Here is a 24,217-nt window from a genome sequence, read left to right as displayed (position 1 = left end):
TAATCAATGTTATAATGAAATAACACTGAAAAAATGGACACTACTCAAAGACCTGCTGTATAAATATACCGCAGGAAAACTTGTAGAACTCATGTCGTATTTTCACATGAAAAGTACTGTATTACTGAACTAATATTTTGAATTAAAAGGGAAGATAGTTTCATTTCTAGAATAGAAGACAAACTAGTTGTACTCTAGAATATTAGAGATACATCCTTGAAACTACACATACTCACTAATAATTCATTTCTCTCTTCCAGAAGATGATCACCTAGAATTTATTTCATTGCAAAGTCAACAGTGAAGGGAGCAGGTGGTGATATTTACATTTGATGGAAATATTATAAATATTTATTTAAAACAGTCAGCACAGATGCTACCTTTATGTTACCACATAGTTGATAAAACTTCCTAAAAACTAAAATGCTTTTCTTAAGAACAATGTTAAGGGGCTTCATTTAAAACAGCAAAAACACAGCCGCGCACAGCGGCTCATGCCTGTAATCCCAGCACTTTGGGAGGCCAAGGTGGGTGGATCACCTGAGGTCAGAGTTCGTCACCATCCTGGCCAACATGGTAAGACCCCATCTCTACTAAAAAAACAAAAATTAGCCAGCATGGTGGCAGGCACCTGTAATTCCAGCTACTCAGGAAGCTGAGGCAGGAGAATCACTTGAACCTGGGAGGTGGAGGTTGCAGTGAGCTAACATAACACCACTGCATTCCAGCGTGGGTGACAGAGCAAGACTCCATCTCAAAAATATAAAATAAAATGGCAAAAAGAGAATCCAAATATTTAAACATGCTAAGGGGCTTTATTTGAAATAGCAAAAAGAGAATAACAACATTTTGAGGATTTGCTGTCCATCATCTACCCTTACTATTGTCTCAGAGGATGTTGTACTGAAATCAAAGTTATCTGTGGACTGTAAGAATCCATACATGGAAGATTGAGGAGGGCTAACATTAGGAGAAATACCTAATATAGATGACAGGGGGATGGATACAGCAAATCACCATGGCTCGTGTATACCTATGTAACAAACCTGCATGTTCTGTACATGTACCCCAGAACTTAAAGTAGAAAGAAAGAAAGAGAGAGAGAGAGAGAGAGAGAGAGAAAGAAAGAAAGAAAAAAGAGAAAGAAAGAATCCATACATATACAATTATTTAGTAGTATGGCCATATTTAGGACAAGAGAATTAACAAGTGTGGTATTTATTCATCAGTATGGTTAACTCTCAAAGAAAGTGAAAAATAGCTTAAGATTATGTTTTAATTATAAACTTGGCTATCAATGTAAACCTGATAAATTCTTATCATAGTAAGCCTACAAATGAACAGTCAATTGAGTATAATGGACCCTTGCTTGGCTTCAACCATCCACAAGTGAAATTTGTCTGCTGAAGGAATTTGAAGAACACACAATGCAATGATAAAGGAACTGGACCAGCCGGTGTTCTAGCCTACTACACAACTTCCGAATCTTGATCGAGTTGAGTGATTCTCTATGAATCAACTCATTTATAAGTGACTCTCATGACACAATAAAATGATCTTCTTTCTTTCCTGTAATAAATAAGATTAAGAAAACCAATTGCTAGTGCCAATGACAAAGTGAATGATCTGGCTTCAAAATACCATTTTAGAAATAATTCTAGTCCCTAACATCATTGTAAGTTTAAAGCAATCAGTTACAGTTTTCTTTCAAACTTTGTTACATTTGTTAGTAGTAATAATGTAGGAATCTACAAAGGTTTCAGGATGCATTCCTCATTAATGCTAGAGAAATCCTTTGGATAATTAAATTTTATTTTATTTATGTAATCCCTGGAAATATAAAACATGCATGTTAACTTGATGTTTTATTTATTATTTTACATTTTGCTATCATACTTGCATGTTAACTTGATTTTTTTCTTCACATTTTACATTTTTTAAAGTATCATAGGGTCATAAGGAAGTCTACCCTCAGCAAACCACTTACCCAAACTCAGCGGTCTGTGCCTACAAACTTCATTAATAACTGCTTGCAGATTGGCAGCTATCTGGTCACTTGACATATCCAACTGAAAGAAAAGAATACATGTAACATTAATGATTAGAAAGCGAGAAGATAATAAAGTTATTCTAGACTATTTTTCAAATATTCAACCAATGCAAATTATCCATTAAGTGACCTTACTGTGAAAGGGAAAAACCTCTATAGTTCTTTGTTACATAGGTATACACGAGCCACATTTACAGCTCTTCACATGTCAAGATTTAATAGACTTATAGAACATATTACAGCAAATTGAAGTGGAAGATTTTCCACTTTAGAGTCCTTGACTTCCAAGTAATTTCCCCAAAGCATATCTTGGAGCAGAATACATCATTCCCTACACCCACCCCCTAAAGGAAACAATGATATTTTCCCTTGAACTCTGTTGATTTAAAGGAAAGTAAGAAAATGTTTAGAAATTAATGTTTTCGTGAGTCCAAAATAAAACTACTTGCTACATGCATTCAGACAATACATCTCACACAGAGACAATTTCAAGATATTGTCTAACATTGTAATTTTTCAAACAGTCTATGTAATAATGATTACCTTGTCATTTAGCAGTAAGTAAATATACAATGAATGAGTCATATTCATAAAACTCCTAAACCCAACTTACACTCTTGAAAAGTCTCTGTGTTTATTATTCAAATTCAATGACTCTTATTCTTCCTAAATATTCCAGTTAAAATCTGTTATATTACATTCAAATATTTAACAGGATTTTGCACTGTGCCAACTTAATCAGTTTCTTAAAATTCATGGCCGGGTACAGTGGCTCACACCTTTAATTCCAGCACTTTGGGAGACGGAGGTGGTCGGATCACCTGAGGTCAGGAGTTTGAGACCAGCCTGGACAACATGGTGAAACCCCGTCTCTACTAAAAATATAAAAATTAGCCAGCTGTGGTGGTGGATGACTGTAATCCCAGCTAGTTGGGAGGCTGAGACAGGTTAATCATTTGAACACAGGAAGCAGAGGTTGCAGTGAGCTGAGATCCCACTACTGCACTCCAGCCTGGGTGACAAGAGCGAAATTCTATCTCAAAAAAAAAAAAAAAAAAAAAATCACACAAAATTATAGTAGCTTAACAGGCAAAAATCATATAGTACAACAGTTGAAGTCAAACAAGATTTCTCTTTTCCAAAGTCTCTGAGAGCACTGTGAGAAATGTGCCCCACATAAGCATAAAGAGAATTCCTCCTAAAAAAAATTATTTCTAAATTAAATTAGAATTCCTCCTAATAAAAAATTATTTATTATTTATTAGTACCAAATCCTAAATGAGAAAGGTGGAATTCTCATTTAGAATTCCTCTCATTACTGGAGGAATTCTCACTTTATGCCAATCCGTAAGTAGAAGTTCTAAGAGGAAGAAAAATAAAAGCAATGCATATTTCACCTTATTAAGTCCACAGACCATACAGACTTTAATTTGCATTGAAGCAAGTAGCTCACTGGCAGAGAAGGTACCTTACATATTTTATGTAAAAAATTAAAAAGAAAATGCTAAAGGCATCAGCATGTCTCCCTGCCTTCAACTCTCTCTTAATTCTCCACTTTACCTCAAATTGTCCTTCTTTCTATTATAAACTGAAGTAACCATCACAGCTCTAATAAGTTCTACACCCCTTGCTAAAGACCTATACCTACTTTAAATTTGGAAAAGACATAAAGGAAAAGCAAGGTTTCCAATCTATCTTTTTAAACAGTTATGAGCTATATTGGTATACTATATACATTAAACTTCTCAGATTTTTGTAACTATACTCCTGCAGCTTTATATTGCCATTCCTATAGCAAGCTAAAATGACAATGTATGTTTCAAAAATATAAAACAATTATGTTCCCTGCAACTTTCATTATTAGGATGCCCTCAATGATTTTATCAATTTAAGTTTAAAAAAAAAAAACACAAAAGTGTTTTAAAACACAGTTTAAGGCCGGGTGCGGTGGCTCACACCTGTAATCCCAGCATTTTGGGAGGCTGAGACAGGCAGATCATGAGATCAGAAGTTAGAGACCAGCCTGGCCAACACAGTGAAACCCCATCTCTACCAAAAATACAAAATTTAGCTGGGCGTGGTGGTGGGCACCTGTAATCCCAGCTACTCAGGAGGCTGAGGCAAGAGAATCGCTTGAACCTGGGAGGTGAAGGTTGCAGTGAGCCAAGATGGCACCACTGCATTCCAGCCTAGGCAACAGAGTGAGATTTCGTCTCAAAAAAAAAAAAAGAAAAACATAGTTTATACTTTTGCCCAAATTTTAGCATCTTTATTATATGGTACTGTGCCCTCTACTGAATTTTAAAATATATGTATAGCCATAATACTTTTTATTTTAGATACTGTACAAAATTGTGAAAATGCTACATATCTCATAGGCATTACTGTGATTATTTAATTGGCCAGTGATGACAAGATAGATAGCTGTGTACAAAAATAAAACATAAGTGTGCCTGAGTTTTATCAAAACTCACAAAGGAAATTCATTTGGGCTGATAATGATCTAGAGAGAACTCAGGAAATCAACACTTGCAAGGTTTGCTGCCTACTTCTCAGTCTGCACTTCCGATAGTACTTTCCCACGCAATAACATTTTATTTAACATAAGGAAGCAGAATGACTATTTTGAGGAGAGAATATTATCCATTAGATTACCAATAGCATAGTATATGACTTGGTACAGCAAGGGAAAAAAAAAAAACAGGGATGGGGTTGATCTTGAAGGAGATATAGGACTATGTTAAGCACCATATTTGTGCTTGTGCACTTGTGTGTATTTGAATATATAACTGTCACAATACTATCTATATTTAACTAAAGTGATTATCTACTGTAAGACAAAACAGTTATTCCTTATTCTGGAGCATACATGTTTTAAAACAAACAAACAAGAAACAAAAAACGCCGCTTTACTGAATCCTACTTTCTGCTTAGCATCCCTTATTATATCAGAAACGATTCACTAAGCAGACTAGATGGAAGACTTCTACAAAAGATATCAGGGTAATGGCTCAGTGGATACAGGTAAACTTTATGCCTCTACTCTGTTTAACTCTGAGATATTCCCCTTTTTGTGTAATTCCTAACCTTTTTATTCAATAACTTTCTTATCATTATGAGAAAACTAAAAATCAGTGGTTCTTAACCTTTTTTTTTTTTTTTCCTGTCCCCTTGAGATGCACATGCCATAATTCATCTCAGGGCAAAATGTAATCACAAGCATGTCCAAGCCAGCGATTCTTAAACATTTTCAGGTCATTGAATCTTGCTACAGAAAAAATGCACATAAAGAACTTAGTCTGTACTACTAGGGTCTTCACAGATTCTCTGATTTAAAAGAAAGGGGATAAAAGAAGAAAGATTCCTGGGGAAAGTGTCTGAGTTAAAAAGGATCCCTGGGCCACACTTTGAGAACCACTAATACAGAAGTTAGTCTGTTCAAATATTTTGGAGGACTAAGGATTACAGTGTAAATAAAGGACTTATTACAATCTTACAGAAGACAGAACAGAAAAAAAAAAAGCTAAGTACACATACATGATTTTTAAACAATCACATGTTCCCTCTAAAGTGGCAGCTTCTATTACTATAAATGTTCCAACAGTCTCTAGATGACTAATCACCTTTGACTGAAAACTGCAGAGAGGACCGCAGCTTTGAATAAGCAATTGTTAGACCACTTGTCTTCCAAAATCCCTTCCAAATAATATTCTAAGACTATATAAAGTGTGGCCTGGCAAAGGGCTTTTGAAGATGGGCCAAAACTCATAATTTCCATGACTCCTAACGGTCTAAACCAAGAAAAGAATGATTATCTGTATGTCTCCTATGCAACATAAAGTAGTAGTAATAATAACGACAGTAATTGATGGTGTAGCTCTGTTTATTGGGTAATTACTTTGGGCCAAGCTCTAAGTGTTCACATAGATATTCTTATTCATTTCTCCCAAGACCTTATGAGATAGGTGCTATTATTATCCTTTATTTACACTTATAAACTGAGAATCAGAAAACTCTATAACTTATTCATGGGCACACACATGGTAAGGAGCGGCCCAGGAGCTACGTGTCTGAGCAGTTAAGGCAGACAAACCCCACTTCCACCACCTTACTAGCTTATGACTCTGGACAAAGCTATTACAAGTTGGTGATTTTTTTTCCTTTGAGACAGAGTCTTACTCTGTTGTCACCCAGGCTGGAGTAAAATGGCACAATCTCAGCTCACTGCAACCTCTGCCACTCAGATTCAAGAGATTCTCCTGCCTCAGCCTCCCAAGTAGCTGGGATTGCAGCACCCGCCACCATGCCCAGCTAATTTTTGTATTTTTAGTAGAGACAGGGTTTCACCATGTTGGCCAGGCTGGTCTTGAACTCCTGACCTCAGGTGATCCGCCCACCTCGGCCTCCCAAAGTGAAGTTGGTCATCTTCATATAAGGAAAATGAAGTATGAGTTGTCTGAAAAACACAAATGAGCATGTTGTATACTAAGGGGAGAAAAAAAGGGAAACAGTGAAACACTAAAAGAGGGAAATTTAAGAGGGAAAAATAAGAATTTTTCTCTCTGCCTAATGAATCCTTTACTACTTTCCTAATTTTTAGATGTTAACACCATATAATTTAGCAACATTTATTAACCCCCCACTCTGTCAAGCAACACAGGGAACCAGGAACAGAAAGATGAATAAGGTACAAACTTTGCCCTTAAGGAAATAACAAGCTAGACACTAAAACACAACTGATTGATAAGGAAGGCTTTACTTATACCAAAGAAGGTGATATCTAAGCTGAGTCTTAAAGGATGAAGAATTTTGAAGGAAAAAGAGGATCTTCTAGGCAGAGGAACCAGCATCAGGTAATGAGACAAAGGTGGATCAGGAGAACCCACAGATCCTTTGAAGGAAGTGGATTGCTCTGGCAGTCCCCAGAGACAGCTGAAAAACTGTGCTGCTATCCATGGCTGAGGGACCTGAAGACAGTTTGCATCACAGTACTCTGTGCAGACATGCCCCAGTACCAGCCCAGAGCCTGGTAACTCTGCTGGGTGGCCAGATCCAGAAAAGAAATAATAATCACTACAGTTTGGCTCTCAGGAAGCCCCATCCCTAGGGGATGGAGGAGAGCACTACATCAAGGGAGCACCCAGTGGGACAAAAAATCCTTGAGCTTCAGAACATCTCTCTAACATAGTCTGTCCAAATAAGAAGGAACCAGAAAAACAATTGTGGTAATATGACAAAACCAAGGTTCTTAAACAGCTCCCAAAAGATCACACACAGCTTATCAGCAAAGGATTGCAATGGATCTAAATCAAGAAGAAATCCCTGAATTGCCAGAAAAAGAATTCAGAAGGTTGATTATTAAGCTAATCAAGGGAGGCACCAGAGAAAGGTGAAGTCTAACTTAATGAAATCAAAACAGTAATACAAGATATGAAGGGACAAATCTTCAGTGAACTAGGTAGCATAAATAAAATAATCACAACTTCTGGAAATAAAGGACACACTTCGAGAAATGCAAAATGTACTGGAAAGTCTCAGCAATAGAATCAAACAAGCAGAATAAAGAACTTCACAGTTCAAAGACAAGATTTTTGAATTAACTCAATACACAAATATAAAGAAAAGAGAATTGAAATAAATAAAGCCTCCAAGAAGTTGGGATTCTGTAAATCATTAAAACTAAGAATAATTGGTGTTCTGAAGGAGAAGAGAAATCTGAAAGTTTGAAAAACATATTTGAGGGAATAATCAAGGAAAACTTACCAGCTTTGCTAGAGATATAAATACAAAGCAGCTCAAAGAACGTCTGGGAAATTTATCACAAAAAGAGCATTGCCTAGGCACATAGTCATCAGGTTATCCAAAGTCAAGATGAAGGAAAGGATCTTAAAAGCTGTGAAGAAAAAGCACCAGGTAACCTATAAAGGAAAACCTATCAGATTAACAGCAGATTTCTCTGCAGAAACCCTACAAGCTAGAAGAGATTAGGGCCACGGGTTTGAAGGTTCCTTTTGGAGTTGACTTCCACTTTTATTCCACTGTGATCTGAGAGAGTACTTGATATAATTTCAGTTTTCTTAAATTTATTGAGACTTGTTTTGCGGCCTATCACATGGTTTATCTTGGAGAATGTTCCATGTGATGTTAAATTCCTGGAAATATACAACCCTCCTAGATTAAACCAGGAAGACATAGAAACTCTGAACAGACCAATAACAAGCAGTGAGATTGAAATGATTAAAAAAAAAAAGAACACTACCAACAAAAATTTCCAGAACCAGATGATGAATTCACAGCTGAATTCTATCAGACATTCAAAGAAGAACTGGTACCAATCCTGCTGACACTATTCTACAAGATAAATAGGAAATCTTCCCTAAATTGTTCTATGAAGCCAATATCACCCTAATACCAAAACCAGGAAAGAACATAACAAAAAAAGAAAACTACAGATCAATATCTCTGATAAATATTAATGCAAAAAAATTTTTTTGAGAGAGTTTTGCTCTTTTTGCCCAGGCTGGAGTGCAATGGCACAGTCTCAGCTCACTGCAACCTCTGCCACCCAGGTTCAAGCGATTCTCCTGCCTCAGCCTCCCAAGTAGCTGGGATTACAGGTATGTGCCACCATGCCCAGATAATTTTGTATTTTTTGTAGACACGGGGATTTCACTATGTTGGTCAGGCTGGTCTTGAACTCCTGACCTCAGGTGATCCACTCACCTCGGCCTCCCAAAGTGCTGGGATTATAGGTATGAGCCACCGCTCCCAGCCTATAGATGCAAAAATCCTTCACAAAATACTAGCTCATCAAATCCAACAGTATATCAAAAAGATAATCCACTATGATCAAGTGGGTTTCATACCAGGATGCAGGGATGATTTAACATATGCAAGTCAAATGTGATATACCACATAAACAGAATTAAAAACAAAAATCACTTGATCATTTCAATAGATGCAAAAACCTTCTGACAAAAGCCAGCATCAATTAATGACTAAAACCCTCAGCAAAGTCAGCATAGATGGGATATACCTTAATGTGATAAAAGCCATGATGACAAACCCACAGCCAAGATAACACTGAATGGGGAAAAGTTGAAAGCATTTCCCCTAAGAACTGGAACAAGACAGGGATGCGCACTCTCACCACTTTTATTCAACATTGCACTGGAAGTCGTAGCCAAAGCAATCAGACAAGAGAAAGAAATAAAGGGTACTGAAATCAATAAAGAGGAAATCAAATTGCCACCATTTGCTAATGATAGGATCATATACCTTAAAAACCCTAAAAACTTCTCTAAAATGCTCCTAGAACTGATAAATTAATTCAGCAAGGTTTCAAGATACAAAATTAATGTACACAAATCAGTACCTCTGCTATACACTAACAGCAACCAAGCTGAGAATCAAGTCAAGAACTCAACCTCCTCTACAATAGCTGCAAAAAATAAAATACTTAGGAATATGCCTAACCAAGGAAGTGAAAGACCTCTACAAGGAAAACTAAAAAACACTACTGAAAGAAATCACAGACAACACACACAAATAGAAACATATCCCATGCTCATGGATAGGCAGAATTAATATTGTGAAAATGACCATACTGTCAAAAGCAATATACAAATTCAGTGCATTCCTCTCAAAATACCACCGTCATTCTTCACAGAACTAGAAAAAAAAATCATAAAATTTATATGGAACAAAAATGAGCCCAATTAGTCAGTCAAAGCAAGCCTAAGCAAAAAGAACAAAACTGAAGGCATCATATTACCTGACTTCAAACTATACTATAAGGCCATAGTCATCAAAACAGTATGGAACTGGCATAAAAACAGGCACATAGATCAATGGAACAGAATAAAGAACCCAGAAATAAATCCAAATACTTACAGCCAACTCATCTTTGACAAAGCAAACAAAAACACAAAGTCGGGAAAGGATACTCAATTCAACAAATGTGCTGGGATAACTGGCTAGCCACATGTAGGAGAATTAAACTGGATCCTCATCTCTCACCTTATACAAAAATCAACTCAAGATGGATCAAGGACTTAAATCTAAGACCTGAAACTATAAAAATTCTAGAAGATGACATCAGAAAAACCCTTCTAGACACTGGCTTAGGCAATGACTTCATGTCCAAAAACCCAAAAGCAAATGCAACAAAAACAAAGATAAATAGATGGGACTTAATTAAACTAAAAAGCTTCTGCACAGCAAAAGAAACAATTAGCAGAGTAAACAGACAATCCACAGAGTGGGAGAAAATCTTTGCAATCTATACATCAGACAAAGGACCAACATCCAGAATCTACAAGAAACTCAAAGAAATCAGGAAGAAAAAAACAAACAATCCAACAAAAAGTGGGCTAAGGACATGGAGAGACAATTCTCAAAAGAAGATACACAAATGGCCAACAAACATAAAAAAAAATCACAAATGATCAGGGAAACACAAATCAAAACCGCAATGTGATACCACCTTACTCCTGCAAAGACATGGAGAGACAATTCTCAAAAGAAGATATACAAATGGCTAACAAACATATGAAAAAAACAATATCACCAAAGATCAGAGAAACACAAATCAAAACCACAATGTGCTATCATCTTACTCCTACAAGAATAGCCATAATCAAAAAATCAAAAAATAATAGATGTTGGTATGGACGTAGTGAAAAGGGAACACTCTTACACTGCTGGTGGGAATGTAAACTACTAATAGTACAACCACTATGGAAAACAGTGTGTAGATTCCTTAAAAAATTAAAGTAGAACTATCATTTGATCCAGCAATTCCACTACTGGGTATCTACCAGAAGAAAAGAGTCATTACAAGAAAAGGATACTTGCACATGCATGTTTATAGCAGCACAATTCGCAGTTGCAAAAATATGGAACCGGTCCAAATGCCCATCAATCTACGAGTGGATTAAATTGTGTTTTATATATATATACCACAATTTTATATACATATATATATACACACACATACACACATATATATATGCACATATATATATGTATACACACACACACACACACACACACACACACCATGGAATACAACTCAGCTATAAAAAGGATTGAAATAATGGCATTCACAGTAACCTGGATGGAATTGGAGACCATTATTCTAAGTGAAGTTAACTCAGGAATAGAAAAACATTGCATGTTCTCACTCATAAGAGGGAGTTAAGCTATGAGGATGCAAAGGCTTAAGAATGATATAATGGACTCTGGGAAATCAGGGAAAAGGGTGGGAAGGGAGTGAGGGATCAAAGGCTACACACTGGGTACAGTGTACACTGCTTGGGTGATGGGTGCATCAAAATCTCAGAAATCACACTAAAGAACTTATTCATGTAACCAAATGCCACCTGTTCCTCAAAAACGTATTGAAATTAACAAATAAAATTTTTTTTAAAAGGTGGGTCAGGGGACCATGAGGTAGCTCATTATATCTAGGTCCAGGGTTACAAACTCAAATGCTTACAGTGATCAAAGTAGGAAACATGTACAAGTGAGGAGGACTGGGTTTCAGTGCATATGCTTATACCACGTGTGTGATACAGGTTGTGCAGAGGTGGAGAGCAACTACACTAAGGTGGCAGAGTTGCTACACCAAGGGTTAACAGACCGAGGGCTGTGGGGCCAATGTCATCAAACTGATTTGTCAGGAACAGCTAAAAATGTGGATTTCTATGTGATACTGTCCAGTTTTTAAATGCTGATTCTATAAGACAAAACAGACCACCACCACTAATTGGGCCCAACAAAGTAAGACTAGGGGCCAAATTCAGCCTTCAAGCTGCCATTTATAACTGGTCTTCCTGTTGCACAACTGAAAACAGCAGGAAATACTGAATTTGAACCTGAGGTAGTGATCTGAAACTAGGTTGCAAGGTGATTTAAAGGTAAAGATCTTAGGAAATACCCTGTCAGCAGTGAGAAGCCATTTAATGTTTCTAAGCAGATAAATGGTGTATCTGATCTATGTTTTAGAAAGAATTCTAGAAGAGTATGAAACAGGAGTTGGCATACTTTCTCTGTAAACAGTAAGGCAGTAAATATTTTAGGCTTTGCAGGCCAAATGGCTTCTGTCACAATTCTTCCATTTCCGCTCTTCTGGTGCAAAAGAAATCATAGACAATAACAAAATTTTATCTACAAAAACAGGTGGAGAGCTGCATTTGGTATACAGTTCAAAGTCTGGTGACTGCTGGTATAGAAGACGGACTGAAGGATGTCTGAGGAAATGAATGAGTAAAAGCCACCATTTTTGTTTTGTAAGTTTTTGCTAGAGCTGAAGCATTTTTTGTTTTGTTTTGTATCGTTTTTAAAGAAAGCACTGTTGGGTGCTGACAGACTTCTGGTTTCCTACTATGTATCTACTATGCAGTTGAGACTTAGCGTTTCCTACTATGTATCTACTATGCAGTTGTCTGGCTAAGAAATGCATTGTCGTTTAAAATTTTTAAAATGCTTAGTAATGGTTTCAGTAGCTGATATAAATTTTATATATGTACTTGAAACAAGTTTCTTCAAGATTCACAATGAAGACCCAAATCTGAAAGGAAAAAAGGCTTTTAGTATCCTATATTGTAAAGAAAGATGCCAACAATTAAGGCCACCAAAAAGGTCCTACCACAATCAACACCCAACTCAAGCAGAAGCAGAAAGACAAGTGAGGAGGCAAGACTCCAAGAGGCTCATGTGTAAAGACTGGAGGGTACTTGCAGGAAAGAGACTGACTGATTGAACATGTCCTATATGAAGACATCAAACCAGTAAGAGCTACCCAAAACAAGGATCACAAATATGGGTAGGGAAGTAGAGGCATTTGGGTTATCCCCCTTAATCTCCTCTTTAGGCACCTACCCTGGAGCAGTTAGGCATGGAAAAGGTACTGGAAGCCAGGTATTTAGAACTGAGTATTCTAAGGTCAAACCTTGGAGGCTGAAATCGCAATAAACACTCCCCACTTCAGGTCACACAAGCCATCAAAGCCTGGCTCCAAATTAGGCAAGGGAAATCTTTGGACATGAGATTAGAGTTTTGAACTGGATCACACTGCACTTTCAATTATACACAGCCATTGAAACTATAAGATCTGTCTAGTATGCCTGCGCCTAACAGAGAAGGGAAGTAGTACAGGGCACAGTTGAAAGAAAAAGAAGAAAACGATGTCATGTTTATACCCCACTAAGTTCACTTTCCTTCTTCTTGCTTTTTGAGACAGTATTTTGTTCTGTCACTCAGACTGGAGTGCAATGACACAAACACACCTCACTACACCCCTGGCCTCCTGGCCTCAAGCAATCTTCCCATCTCAGCCTCTCAAGTAGCCAGGACCACAGCCATGCACAACCATGCTTGGCTAATTTTTAAATTTTTTTGTAGAAATGGGGTCTCACCTTGCTGCCCAGGCTACTCTTGAACTCCTTGGCTCAGGTGATTCTCCCACCTTGGCCTCCCAAAGTGCTGGGATTACAGGCATGAGTCACTGTGCCTGGTCTAAATTTGGATTTTTTAACAAACAGTTACACATTCATACATAGACACAGAATGTATTCTGTGTGTATGAGAGCTCTGAATTTATGTTCATTAGAATGATATTTATAATAATGAGATATCAGAAACAATCTACATGCCCAACAAAATAAGGTTGAATATATTATGATGTATCTATATAACAGGCTATGAAACAGCTATTAAAAAGATACTTTGCAAGGATTTTAATGACATGGGAAAGTGTTCAAGATACAGTGTTAAAGAGAAAAGAACACAAAACTCAATATATAATAGCAAAGCAATTACATAAAGAAAAAACTATGTGCATACAGAAAGAGCAGTAACAAAAAGTACTAAAATAGTGAACGATTACAGGAATTTTGAATTTTTATATTCTTACCTAGGCTATTCAGTATTTTCTAAATATTTCATTATGTGCATTTATTATCTCTTAATAAAAAAATTAGTTTTAGTTTAGCATTTAAAATTATTAAAACCAGCCCTTTAAGAGGCTATAAAATGCAAGACATAGTTTACTTCTTAATGAAGATATAAAGCAATATAAGAACTGTTCTCACTGTTAATCTAAGGGCATAGACCCAAACCCCTGCCCAACCACCACCACAGCTCCTAATAAGCTAATTATGTTGCTATATGTTTACATATTTGTAAATTACATTTTTAAAATTTAAAGGTAGTAAAATTGACTTTTCTGGGGGGTGTATCTTTTTAAATTCATGCATACATTCAAGTAATAACCACTCCAATACAGGATACAGAATCCAAAAAATTCCCTTATGTGATTTCTCTCAGGCACAAACACCATCCACTCCTGACTCCTGGTAACCACTGATTTGTTTACCAGTGTTCTTTTTGAAAATGTCATATAAACAGAGTAACAGTATATAACCCATTAAACAATAACTTCCCACTGCGCCCTTCCTCCAGCTCCTGGTAACCACCATTCTACTTTCTGTCTCTATGAATTTGACTGTTACAGGTACCTCATACAAGTGGAATCATGCAATATTTGTCCTTTTGTGACTGGCTTATTTCACTTAACAAAATGTTCTCAAGGTTCATGCATGTTGTAGGATGTATGAATTTCCTTCCTTTTTAAGGCTGATAATATTGCATTCCATGTGTGTGCTGCATTTTATTTATCCATTCATCTGTTAATTGTCACATGGGTTGCTTGTACTTCTGGTTCCTGTGAATGATGCCATCAACTGTTCAAGTCCCAGCTTTGAATTCTTCTGGGTATATATCTAGAAGTGGATTTGGTGGATTGTATAATTCTGTTTAATTTTTGGAGGAACTGCCATATTGTTTTTCATAGCAGCTATAGTATTTTACATTCCCACCAGCAATAAATAAGAGTTCCAATTTCCCTAAATCCTCACCAACACTTGTTATTTTGTTTCTATAAATAATAGCCATCCTACAGAGTATGAAGGGGTATCTCATAGTGATTTTAATTTGCATTTTCCTGATAGCTAATAATGTTATGTGTTTATTGGCCATTTGTATATCATCTTTGGAGAGCTATTCAGGCTCTTTGCTCATTTTAAAATTATTTATCTTTTTATTACTGAATTGTAAAAGTTCTTTTTTTTTTTTTTTTTGATTTAGGACTTTTATTTTTTTCAAGTTAGCCTGAGTTGACTCTCATTGTTCCCCCATCTACTACTCATATTACTCACACAAGAAGAAGAAATATTTGCATAGTACCCATACAACAAGAACAACAATTACAGCACGAAGAGCACCTAAGCTTTGGCAGCTGACTTGTAGTGGGTCAGCGTGCGGGCGGAAGGGTCAGCGGCATTGATCCACTTGGGCATCCAGTAATGGCTCAGCCAGGAAGCCCGGCCTGGGTAATGGCGTTCAAAGATTTGATGATAGTAATATCCTTGTTTGGTTTTGGGAGTATTGAAGGGAAATTTCTGGGTTGCATTTGCCAACATTGCATCATCAACCTGATGTTCAATGTATTCCTGTAAAATCTTGAACCAGGAATTCTTTTTTTTTTTTTTTTTAATTTAATTTTATTTTTTTTTATTGCATTTTAGGTTTTGGGGTACATGTGAAAAACATGCAAGGTTGTTGCATAGGTGCATACGTGGCAGTATGATTTGCTGCCTCCCTCCCCCTCACCTATATCTGGCATTTCTCCCCATGCTATCCCTCCCCAACTCCCCACCCCCCCGCTATCCCCCCTCCCCCCAACAGACCCCCGTGTATAGTGCTCCCCTCCCTGTGTCCATGTGTTCTCCTTGTTCAACACCCACCTATGAGTGAGAACATGTGGTGTTTGATTTTGTGTTCTTGTGTCAGTTTGCTGAGAATGATGTTTTCCAGGTTCATCCATGTCCCTACGAAGGATGTGAACTCCTCGTTTTTAATGGCTGCATAATATTCCATGGTGTATATGTGCCACATTTTTCCTGTCCAGTCTATCATCGATGGGCATTTGGGCTGGTTCCAGGTCTTTGCTATTGTAAACTGTGCTGCAATGAACATTCGTGTGCATGTGTCCTTATAGTAGAACGATTTATAATCCTTTGGATATATGCCCAGTAATGGGATTGCTGGGTCAAATGGAATTTCTATTTCTAGGTCCTTGAGGAATCGCCACACTGTTTTCCACAGTGGTTGAACTAATTTACACTCCCACCAACAGTGTAAAAGTGTTCCTATTTCTCCACATCCTTTCCAGCATGTTTTCTCCAGATTTTTTAATGATCGTCATTCTAACTGGCGTGAGATGGTATCTCAATGTAGTTTTGATTTGCATTTCTCTAATGACCAGTGATGATGAGCATTTTTTCATATGTTTGTTGGCCTCATGTATGTCTTCTTTTGTAAAGTACCTGTTCATATCCTTCGCCCATTTTTGAATGGGCTTGTTTGTTTTTTTCTTGTAAATCTTTTTTAGTTCATTGTAAATTCTGGATATCAGCCCTTTGTCAGACGGGTAGGCTGCAAAGATTTTTTCCCATTGTGTTGGTTGTCGATTCACTCTATTGACTGTTTCTTTTGCCATGCAAAAGCTGTGGAGTTTGATTAGGTCCCATTTGTCTATTTTGGCTTTTGTTGCCAATGCTTTTGGTGTTTTGGTCATAAAGTCCTTGCCTACGCCTATGTCCTGAATGGTTTTGCCTAGGTTTCCTTCTAGTGTTTTTATGGTGTTACGTCTTATGTTTAAGTCTTTAATCCATCTGGAGTCAATTTTAGTGTAAGGTGTCAGGAAGGGGTCCAGTTTCTGCTTTCTGCATATGGCGAACCAGGAATTCTTAACTGAAGTTATGCCATCACTGAAGGCTTCTTTTGGTCGCCAAAGAATTTCTTTGGATTTCAGATTGGAGTCCTCAAACGTCTCTCTCAGGAGATGTTTTTCTATCCCATTCTTTGGAATTCTCAATTCTGGTGGCAGAGACAAGTAATAGGAAGAAAATCGATGATCTAGAAATGGGACTCTCAGTTCAAGGCTATGGGCAGCAGTAGTTCGATCTGCACGGAGAACATCAAGCAAATAGAGTTCCCTCAGGAGGCTCTCACTCTCTTCTTTGGCTTTTTCAGGAGAAGGAACCTTGTGAAAATATATGTAACCCTGCATAAGTTCGTCTGATCCCTCTGCAGAGAAGATCACCACGCTATCTGTGTTCTTCCGAATATACTTGGAAATTAAATACATACCTACTGACGCACGAACTGTTGTAATATCGTAAGTTTCCAAGGAAAATATGACTTCATCCAGAGCCTGAATGCCTTCCTCTGAGTTGAAGAGGACTTTATGATGCTCACTTCCAATATGATTTGCTACCTTTCTAGCAGCCAGTAAATCGGGGCTGTCTTCCATACCAATTGCAAATGTCTGCAGAGGATACTGTACTTGGGCTTCTTTCATCTGCTTCAACAGGGTGGCAGCAACCAAGCTGGAGTCCAAGCCCCCTGATAAGAGGCAGCCAATCCTCCTGTCTGTCATCAAACGCTTCTTTACAGCATTATTAAAAAGGATCCGAATGTTGTTCTTCACTGTTTTTTATCTCAAAACCTGGAAAGAGTTTCTCCACATTGTCATAGAGGGCGTGCAGGGGTTCATCCCGATAGTGATGATATTTAACCATTTCCACAGACGCAACTTTGCCATTTGGCTTTAAATCCAAAACTTCATAGTGTTCAGGAAGAAAAGGTTCCACTTTTAAAAAGGGAGTTGAAAAGTGCTTCAACGTAACAAGACCTTTAGCTTCTGAACATACAGCCAAAAATCCATCTTCTATCATTGCTTTAAACAAAGATCTGACTCCGTATGTATCTCTGCCCAGGAACACTTTCTTGTTGGCAGTATCCAGTAGAATAAATGCAAACACACCATCCAACATAGAAACTGTTTGCTCAATTCCGCCTTTGTCATAAAGATGAAGGATTATCTCACCATCCACGTTGGTCTGGTATTCAAATCCAAAATGCTGTTGCATCTTCCTATGGTTGTAGATCTCACCATTGTAACAGAGCCACAAATACGGGTATTTCCTCACTTGAATTGGCTGCATTCCAAACAGAGGGTCCACTACTGCCAACCAGTGAAATCCAGAGCAGCAGTTGGTGTATCCATTGACATTCTCAAAACAAATGCATCTGGACCCCTGTGTGCAATCTTCATAGTACTCAGACACTGAACAGAAAGGCAGGCATCACTGCCAGACAGGGCCCAAACGCCACACATGGTGCAATGAAACTATAAGCTCTCTCTAAATGATGTATCCAGATGTTGTTGAACAAAGTCTGGGAGCAAGCAGGTAACGGTGATGTGGGCCGCGGAGGCCAGGTCTGCTGACGGCGTGTCAGGAGGTGGATGGCGTGTCGTGCTATGGATGGTGTGTAAACGTTCTTTATGTACTCTAGATTCAAGTCTCATATCATATATATGATTTCCAGATATTTTCTCCCATTCAGTGGGTTGCCTTTGTGCTCTATTCATAGTCATTTAACATGCAAAAGTTTTAAATTTGGATGAAGTCCAATTTATCTACTACTTCTTTTGTTGCCTGTGCTTTTGGTGTAAGTAATCACTTCAGATTAGCTTCTTTCTCTTAGGTTACAGTATGAAACCTTTTGAGATTCTAAGTTGATGTGTCTATACAACAGCTCATACCTTTTTAATTGCTGAGTAGCATTCCACTGTATGATGCATCAGAGATTTTTTTCACATGTAGGAAAATATTTGTGAACACAATTGGATCTTGCCAGCTTTTGATAATTATCAATAGAGTTACTGTGAACATTTGTGTTCAGATATCTGTGTGAATGTAGGTTTTCATTTCACTTTATATTTTTCATTCTGTGGAGTTAAAAACCCACAGTAGAATTGCTGGGACATATGGTAAATGTATGATGAGCTTTTATAAGATACAACCATTTTCCACAGTAGCTGTACTATTTTACATTCTTACTTGAAATGTATGAGAGTTGCAGTTTCTCCTCAATCCTGTCATTATTTCTTTAAGTAATTTTCAGTACCATACATCCTCCTTTCCTTCTGGAACTCCACTAATGTGAAACTTAGATCTTTTGTTCCTGTCCCACAGGACCCTCAGGCTCTCTGCATTTTTCCCAGTCTTCTGACTCTGCTTTTCAGATTGGAAAATTTCTATGATCTTAGAGTTTCCTGACTCTCCTCTGCCATGTCCATTTATTTCATTTCCAGGAGTTTATAGTCTTATGAGTCACTTTTCCAAGTTCCACACTCTGCTTATCTCCCCAGTACTTCTGGGTTCCCTGGGTCTCACCTTTTCAGTTCTGTCAAGAAAGCTGGAGCTTTATTTACCCAGTTCTGACACTTTTTGCAACCAAATGTTTCTTTACTGAGGGCCAGCTAGCCCTCAGAGGATAAAGAGAGAGAAAAAAGCAAGGGTGGCATGCCTCACCCTCTTATGATCACAGCTCCTCTAATCAGAGAAAAGTTCTAGCTGGGTATTGTGGCTCACACCTGTCATTCCAGCACACTGGGCAGCTGAGGCTGGAGGATCACTTGAGAACAGGAGTTCAAAGCCAGCCTGGGCAACATAGCAAGACCCCATCTCTAAAAAAATAAAAATAAAAATTAGCTACATGTGGTGGAGCACAAGTAGTCCTAGCCACTTGAGAGGGTGAAAAAGGAGGATCCCTTGACTACAAGTTTGAAGTTACAGTGAGCTATGCTTACATCACTGCACTCCAACCTTGGCAACACAGCAAGACTTGTCTCAAAAAAAAAAAAAAAATTTTTTTTTTTTTTTTAAAGGAAAGTGCCCTTCTCTGAAAGTTTTAGATACCTGTGCCTTACCCTACACAAGTGGTCTCAACCTTTTTAGCACCAGGGACCGGATTTGTGGAAGACAGTTTTTCCAACAGAGTGGGGGTGTGAGGTTCAGAATGATTTAAGCACATTATATTTATTGTGCACTCTATTTCTGTTATTATTATATTGTAATATTTAATGAAATAATTATACAACTCACCATGATGTAGAATCAGTGGGGGCCCTGAGCTTGTTTTCCTGCAACAAGATGGTCCCATCTGGGGAGGATGGGAGGCAGTGACACCTGAAGTGTGTTGCTTATGTCCAGTCTGCTCTGTAATTTCATGTTGGTTGCTGTCACGGCAGAAAACCTGCTTTACGAAGAGGATATTGGAAATGGAAGCAGGCCTTCCAGTGCTTTTGTGGCAATCTCAAGATAATCCACAATGACTTTAATCCAGAACATACGGAGAATTGAAGCTGTCTCAAACATACTTTCAAGGCCACCATCATTTGTGATCTCACAAATGGGCAAAGGATCTATTCCTTCCCAGTTCAGGGGCCTTTTGTGGTTGGGAAGTAATGCTCAAACTCTTTTGAAAGCTGAGAGAGGTGATCATGCACCAGCTGGCAAAAAGGAGGCCCTGGATCAGTCTCTTTCAAAATCTCCGCTAATGTTTAAAACATGTTAGAAATCCCAGTGTTCACGCGTCATCCCCATAATTCCAGTTTGACTTTGAATGCAGCCCCTTTAACACACTTGTTCTTCTCCCCTGAAGTAGCAGATTAAGTTTGTTGAGAAGGCTGAATATGTCATACAAGTTAGGAAGTTTTGTGACCCAATCTGTGTCACTGAAATGTGCTGCCAGTGTGACTGTTTTTATAAAAGAAATCTCTGAAGTAGCTCTTGTAACTCAAAAACTCCGGCCAGTGGCCTCTCTTTACAAAGTCATCTCACTTCTGTGTATAAGAGAAGACATGTATGCTCTGCATCCATCTCCTCACAGAGCTGCATGAACAGACATGAGTTAAGGGCACGTACTTTAACATGGCTGATAATTTTGGTCACATCCTACAAAACGTTTCTAAGTTCAGGTGACATTTTTCAGCTAGCCAGCATCTCTCTATGGATGACACAGTACATAGACTCACATTCAGAAGTGACCTCTTTCACCCAAGTAGTGAAACCAGAAAGCCGTCCAATCATGGTAGCTACTCTGTCCATGCATATACCAACACAAGATGACCAATTCAGTTTTCCTCATATGTAATCATTCAAAGACTTGAATAGTTCTGCAGCTATGGTGATACTTGGCAACCAAAGTGCACATAACATATCTTCATACGCATACTCCTGAAAAACATATCATACAAAAACAAGCATTGTTGCCTTATTAACATCAGTAGATTTTTCAACCTGGATTGTGTGTCACAGTGATTCATTAATCCTCTCTAACAACTGTGCTTCAATATCTTCTGTTATTTCATCAATTCATAGAGTTAAGGTGCTAGCCAACAGAGGAACATGTGCCACCTTTCAAATGCAGCTTCTCCTAAAAGTTCAAAACAAACGTCCTTAGCAGCAAGCAGGATCGACCCTTCACCAATAGTAAAGGGCTTCTTAGCTTTAGCAATGGTGCTCTTAGTGCAGATGCATTTGATGAAGTGGTGGCCTTCAACAATTGCTTCTGTTCTTCAAGTTCATGTTTTTTTCTTTTGGAAAACTCCAAAGGCTTGTCTTTTAGTGAAGGGTGCATGGCCTCTATGTGACAAAGCAGTTTTGAGGGTTTCATGGCTTCATTGGATAGCCAGTCGCCACGTATTATAGAAAGTGGGCTTGCAGAATGTGAATCACCTGTTGCAATAAATCCATAATTTAAGAAGGAATCTTGCTCTTCCTATTTCTTTAAATGCAGCTTTCTTTTTGTTGGCCATCTTAGAGTCTTCTGCTGTCTCATCATTGAGTCTTTCCCCCTTTTCAAAGAAGCTCTTCAGTGGCATTTGTTTTTACTCATTTTGGTTAGGGTTTAGTAATTTAACCAAAATTTACTCATTTTGGTTAGGGTTTAGCCTGTGGCCTTACCAAAACTGTGACTGAGATAAGTGTGCAGTGCAGGAAGAGGTGCAGATGGAAGTGGTAAATCCAATAGTGGATGGGCCATACACTGACTAAAGTAAGTGTTGGATTCTGACTTAAAGCCTGCCACCAGATGCAGCTATACAATTGAAGTACATCAACTTACCTGTCACCATAAAGCCTGCTGCCAGATGCAGCTTGTCACCTGCCACTCACTGATAGGGTTCTGATATGAGACTGCAGCAACTGATTTATTTATGGGTTCTGTGTAGTCAAACCTCTCTGTTAATGTTAATCTGTATCTGCAGTCACTCCCCAGAACTAGTATCACTACCTCGGCTACACCTCAGATCATCAGGTATTAGATTCCCATAAGGGGCACGCAATCTAGATCCCTTGTATGCACAGTTCACAATAGGGTTTGCACTCCAATGAGAATCTAATGCTGCCACTGATCTGACACGAGACAGAGTTCAGGTGGTAGTGCAAGCCATGGGGAACAGCTGTAAATACAGATGAAGTTTTGCTTGCTCACCCACCACTCACTTTCTGTTGTGAGGCCCAGTTCATAATAGGACACCAACCATTACCAGTGTCCAGGGACTGGGGACCCCTGCCCTATACCTACTGTTACTACAAGGAGACATGATTTCCACTTCTCAAGCCTGCAACTGGAAGGTTTATCCTGGAGCTCTCTCTGCCTAAGCTTAAGTCTGCTACCTAGTTTCACGCAGTGTTGAGAGCAGGCCAGGTGACAACAGGAGACAAATGGCAAACTTGCCACCAGTTTGATGATACTTCAAAACCTGATCTTCTCTCCTAACCTGCTATTATTTACTTTTCAGAATCCTCAAGTAGTGATTCCATGTATTCTGTCCAGGTTTTTATCAGCTGCATTCAGTGGGAGAGAGAGGGTGTCGTGTGATTATGCCGTCTCCCAGGTTTATACATCTACATACATTTTAACCTTGGTAAACATTTTATGTAAAGAGACAGATGGTAAACACTGTAGACTTTAAGGGCAACTTATGATTTCTGTTCCATATTCTTCTTCTTCTTTTTTTTTAATAAAACCCTGTAAAGGGGTTCTAAGCCCATAGGCCATACAAAAACAAACCATAGAGCCATTGTTCACCAATCTCTGTTTTAGAAGACATTATTTATCTACAAATACATGAAAATTCATATAAAGACAAGCTGTGATATGAGCTATGCTTTACACCACTTTAACAAATTAATATTTGCCAAAATCTGTAATGGAAGAAGGGTGCTCTGAGGCAAAAGCAGTTTTTATCATTATTTATAATAAAGCTGTTTGAAAAATGCTTAACTTTGTATTTATATTTAATAATTCATAACATGGTCTTGTAGATGTCTTACTGTAAATAGTGTATTAGTAAATGTTATTTTTTTAGATGTAATACTAATGACACTCATAAGGAATTATCTTTTAGATCCATTTAATTTCTTCTCCTAGCATTTGAATAAAGATGGATTTCAGTAAAAGCTATCAAATTTATCCACTGGTTTTAAATTTGTTTTTATTTTTATTTGTACTTAGAGATGTGGGGTCTTGCTGTGTTGCCCAGATTAATCTTGAACTCACAGGCTCAAGAGACAGTCTCGCTCATCCTCCTGAGTAGCTGAGACTACAGGCATGAGCCACCATGCCCAGCTTATCACTGTTTTTTAAATAAAGCCAACAAAAGAAAGCTGTCTATGCAGCAACCTGGCTGGCAAAGGAAAGCAGATCAGTCTACTCCCTTTATACACATTATACAACATTTATATTTTTCGTCATGTGTCATTCTGTTATCCATGATCACTACATTGTAAATACAATGGATTAATGACAAAAGTTAGCTATTTCTCTCAAATGGTATGGTTTTTCTTATGGTATTATTCAAATCTGTTAGTAGGGGAGAATCACACTTTCAATTTCCAAAAGTTCTGGGAAATTAACATCTGATTTCATGATACTATAGGTAAGAAAACTAAAAATGATAAATTATTTTTTGATAAAAAATAGTTTTCGATCAAAATTAATTCAAAGAATGTAACCTAAAATACTGCAAGATTATTCATCCTAACTAAATATACTTCTCTTATGATAAAACAACAAAGACAGAGCTGACACAGAATGGATTCTGGACAAATACTAGTTTCTTTTCTTTCTTAGCTCCATATCCTTGGAGATCTAAGATCTATTGCCAGCCTATTTCCTCTACTTTACATTCTACAGTTTATGTTCCTCTCTTCATAATTCCCTTATTCATGACACAGTACACTA

The 24,217-nt window shown here is 37.9% G+C and overlaps 2 protein-coding genes across 2 annotated transcripts in view; both read right to left on the bottom strand.

Annotated features, from left to right (window-relative positions):
* Positions 1–24,217, bottom strand: part of MRPL1 (mitochondrial ribosomal protein L1) — a 102,394-nt gene that overhangs the window by 4,664 nt on the left and 73,513 nt on the right. Inside the window, exon 8 of the mRNA XM_012446971.2 lies at positions 1,988–2,069. Coding sequence (XP_012302394.2) covers positions 1,988–2,069 — 82 coding nt within the window. The remainder of the gene's footprint in view (positions 1–1,987; positions 2,070–24,217) is intronic.
* On the bottom strand, positions 12,736–19,418 carry LOC105713249 (asparagine synthetase [glutamine-hydrolyzing]-like). The gene is given in 4 exon segments (XM_064368286.1): positions 12,736–15,588; positions 16,851–17,612; positions 17,614–18,200; positions 18,203–19,418. Coding segments are annotated over 4 exon segments (1,695 nt in total). The 5' UTR covers positions 18,297–19,418; the 3' UTR covers positions 12,736–15,336.

The sequence above is a fragment of the Aotus nancymaae genome, unplaced genomic scaffold (genome assembly GCF_030222135.1).
Source record: "Aotus nancymaae isolate 86718 unplaced genomic scaffold, 86718_ANA_hifiasm-v0.15.2.pri h1tg000006l, whole genome shotgun sequence".
NCBI classification, from domain to species: Eukaryota; Metazoa; Chordata; class Mammalia; order Primates; family Aotidae; genus Aotus; species Aotus nancymaae.
Note: the sequence above shows the minus strand (reverse complement) of the source record. Positions and strands in the feature narration are given on the sequence as shown.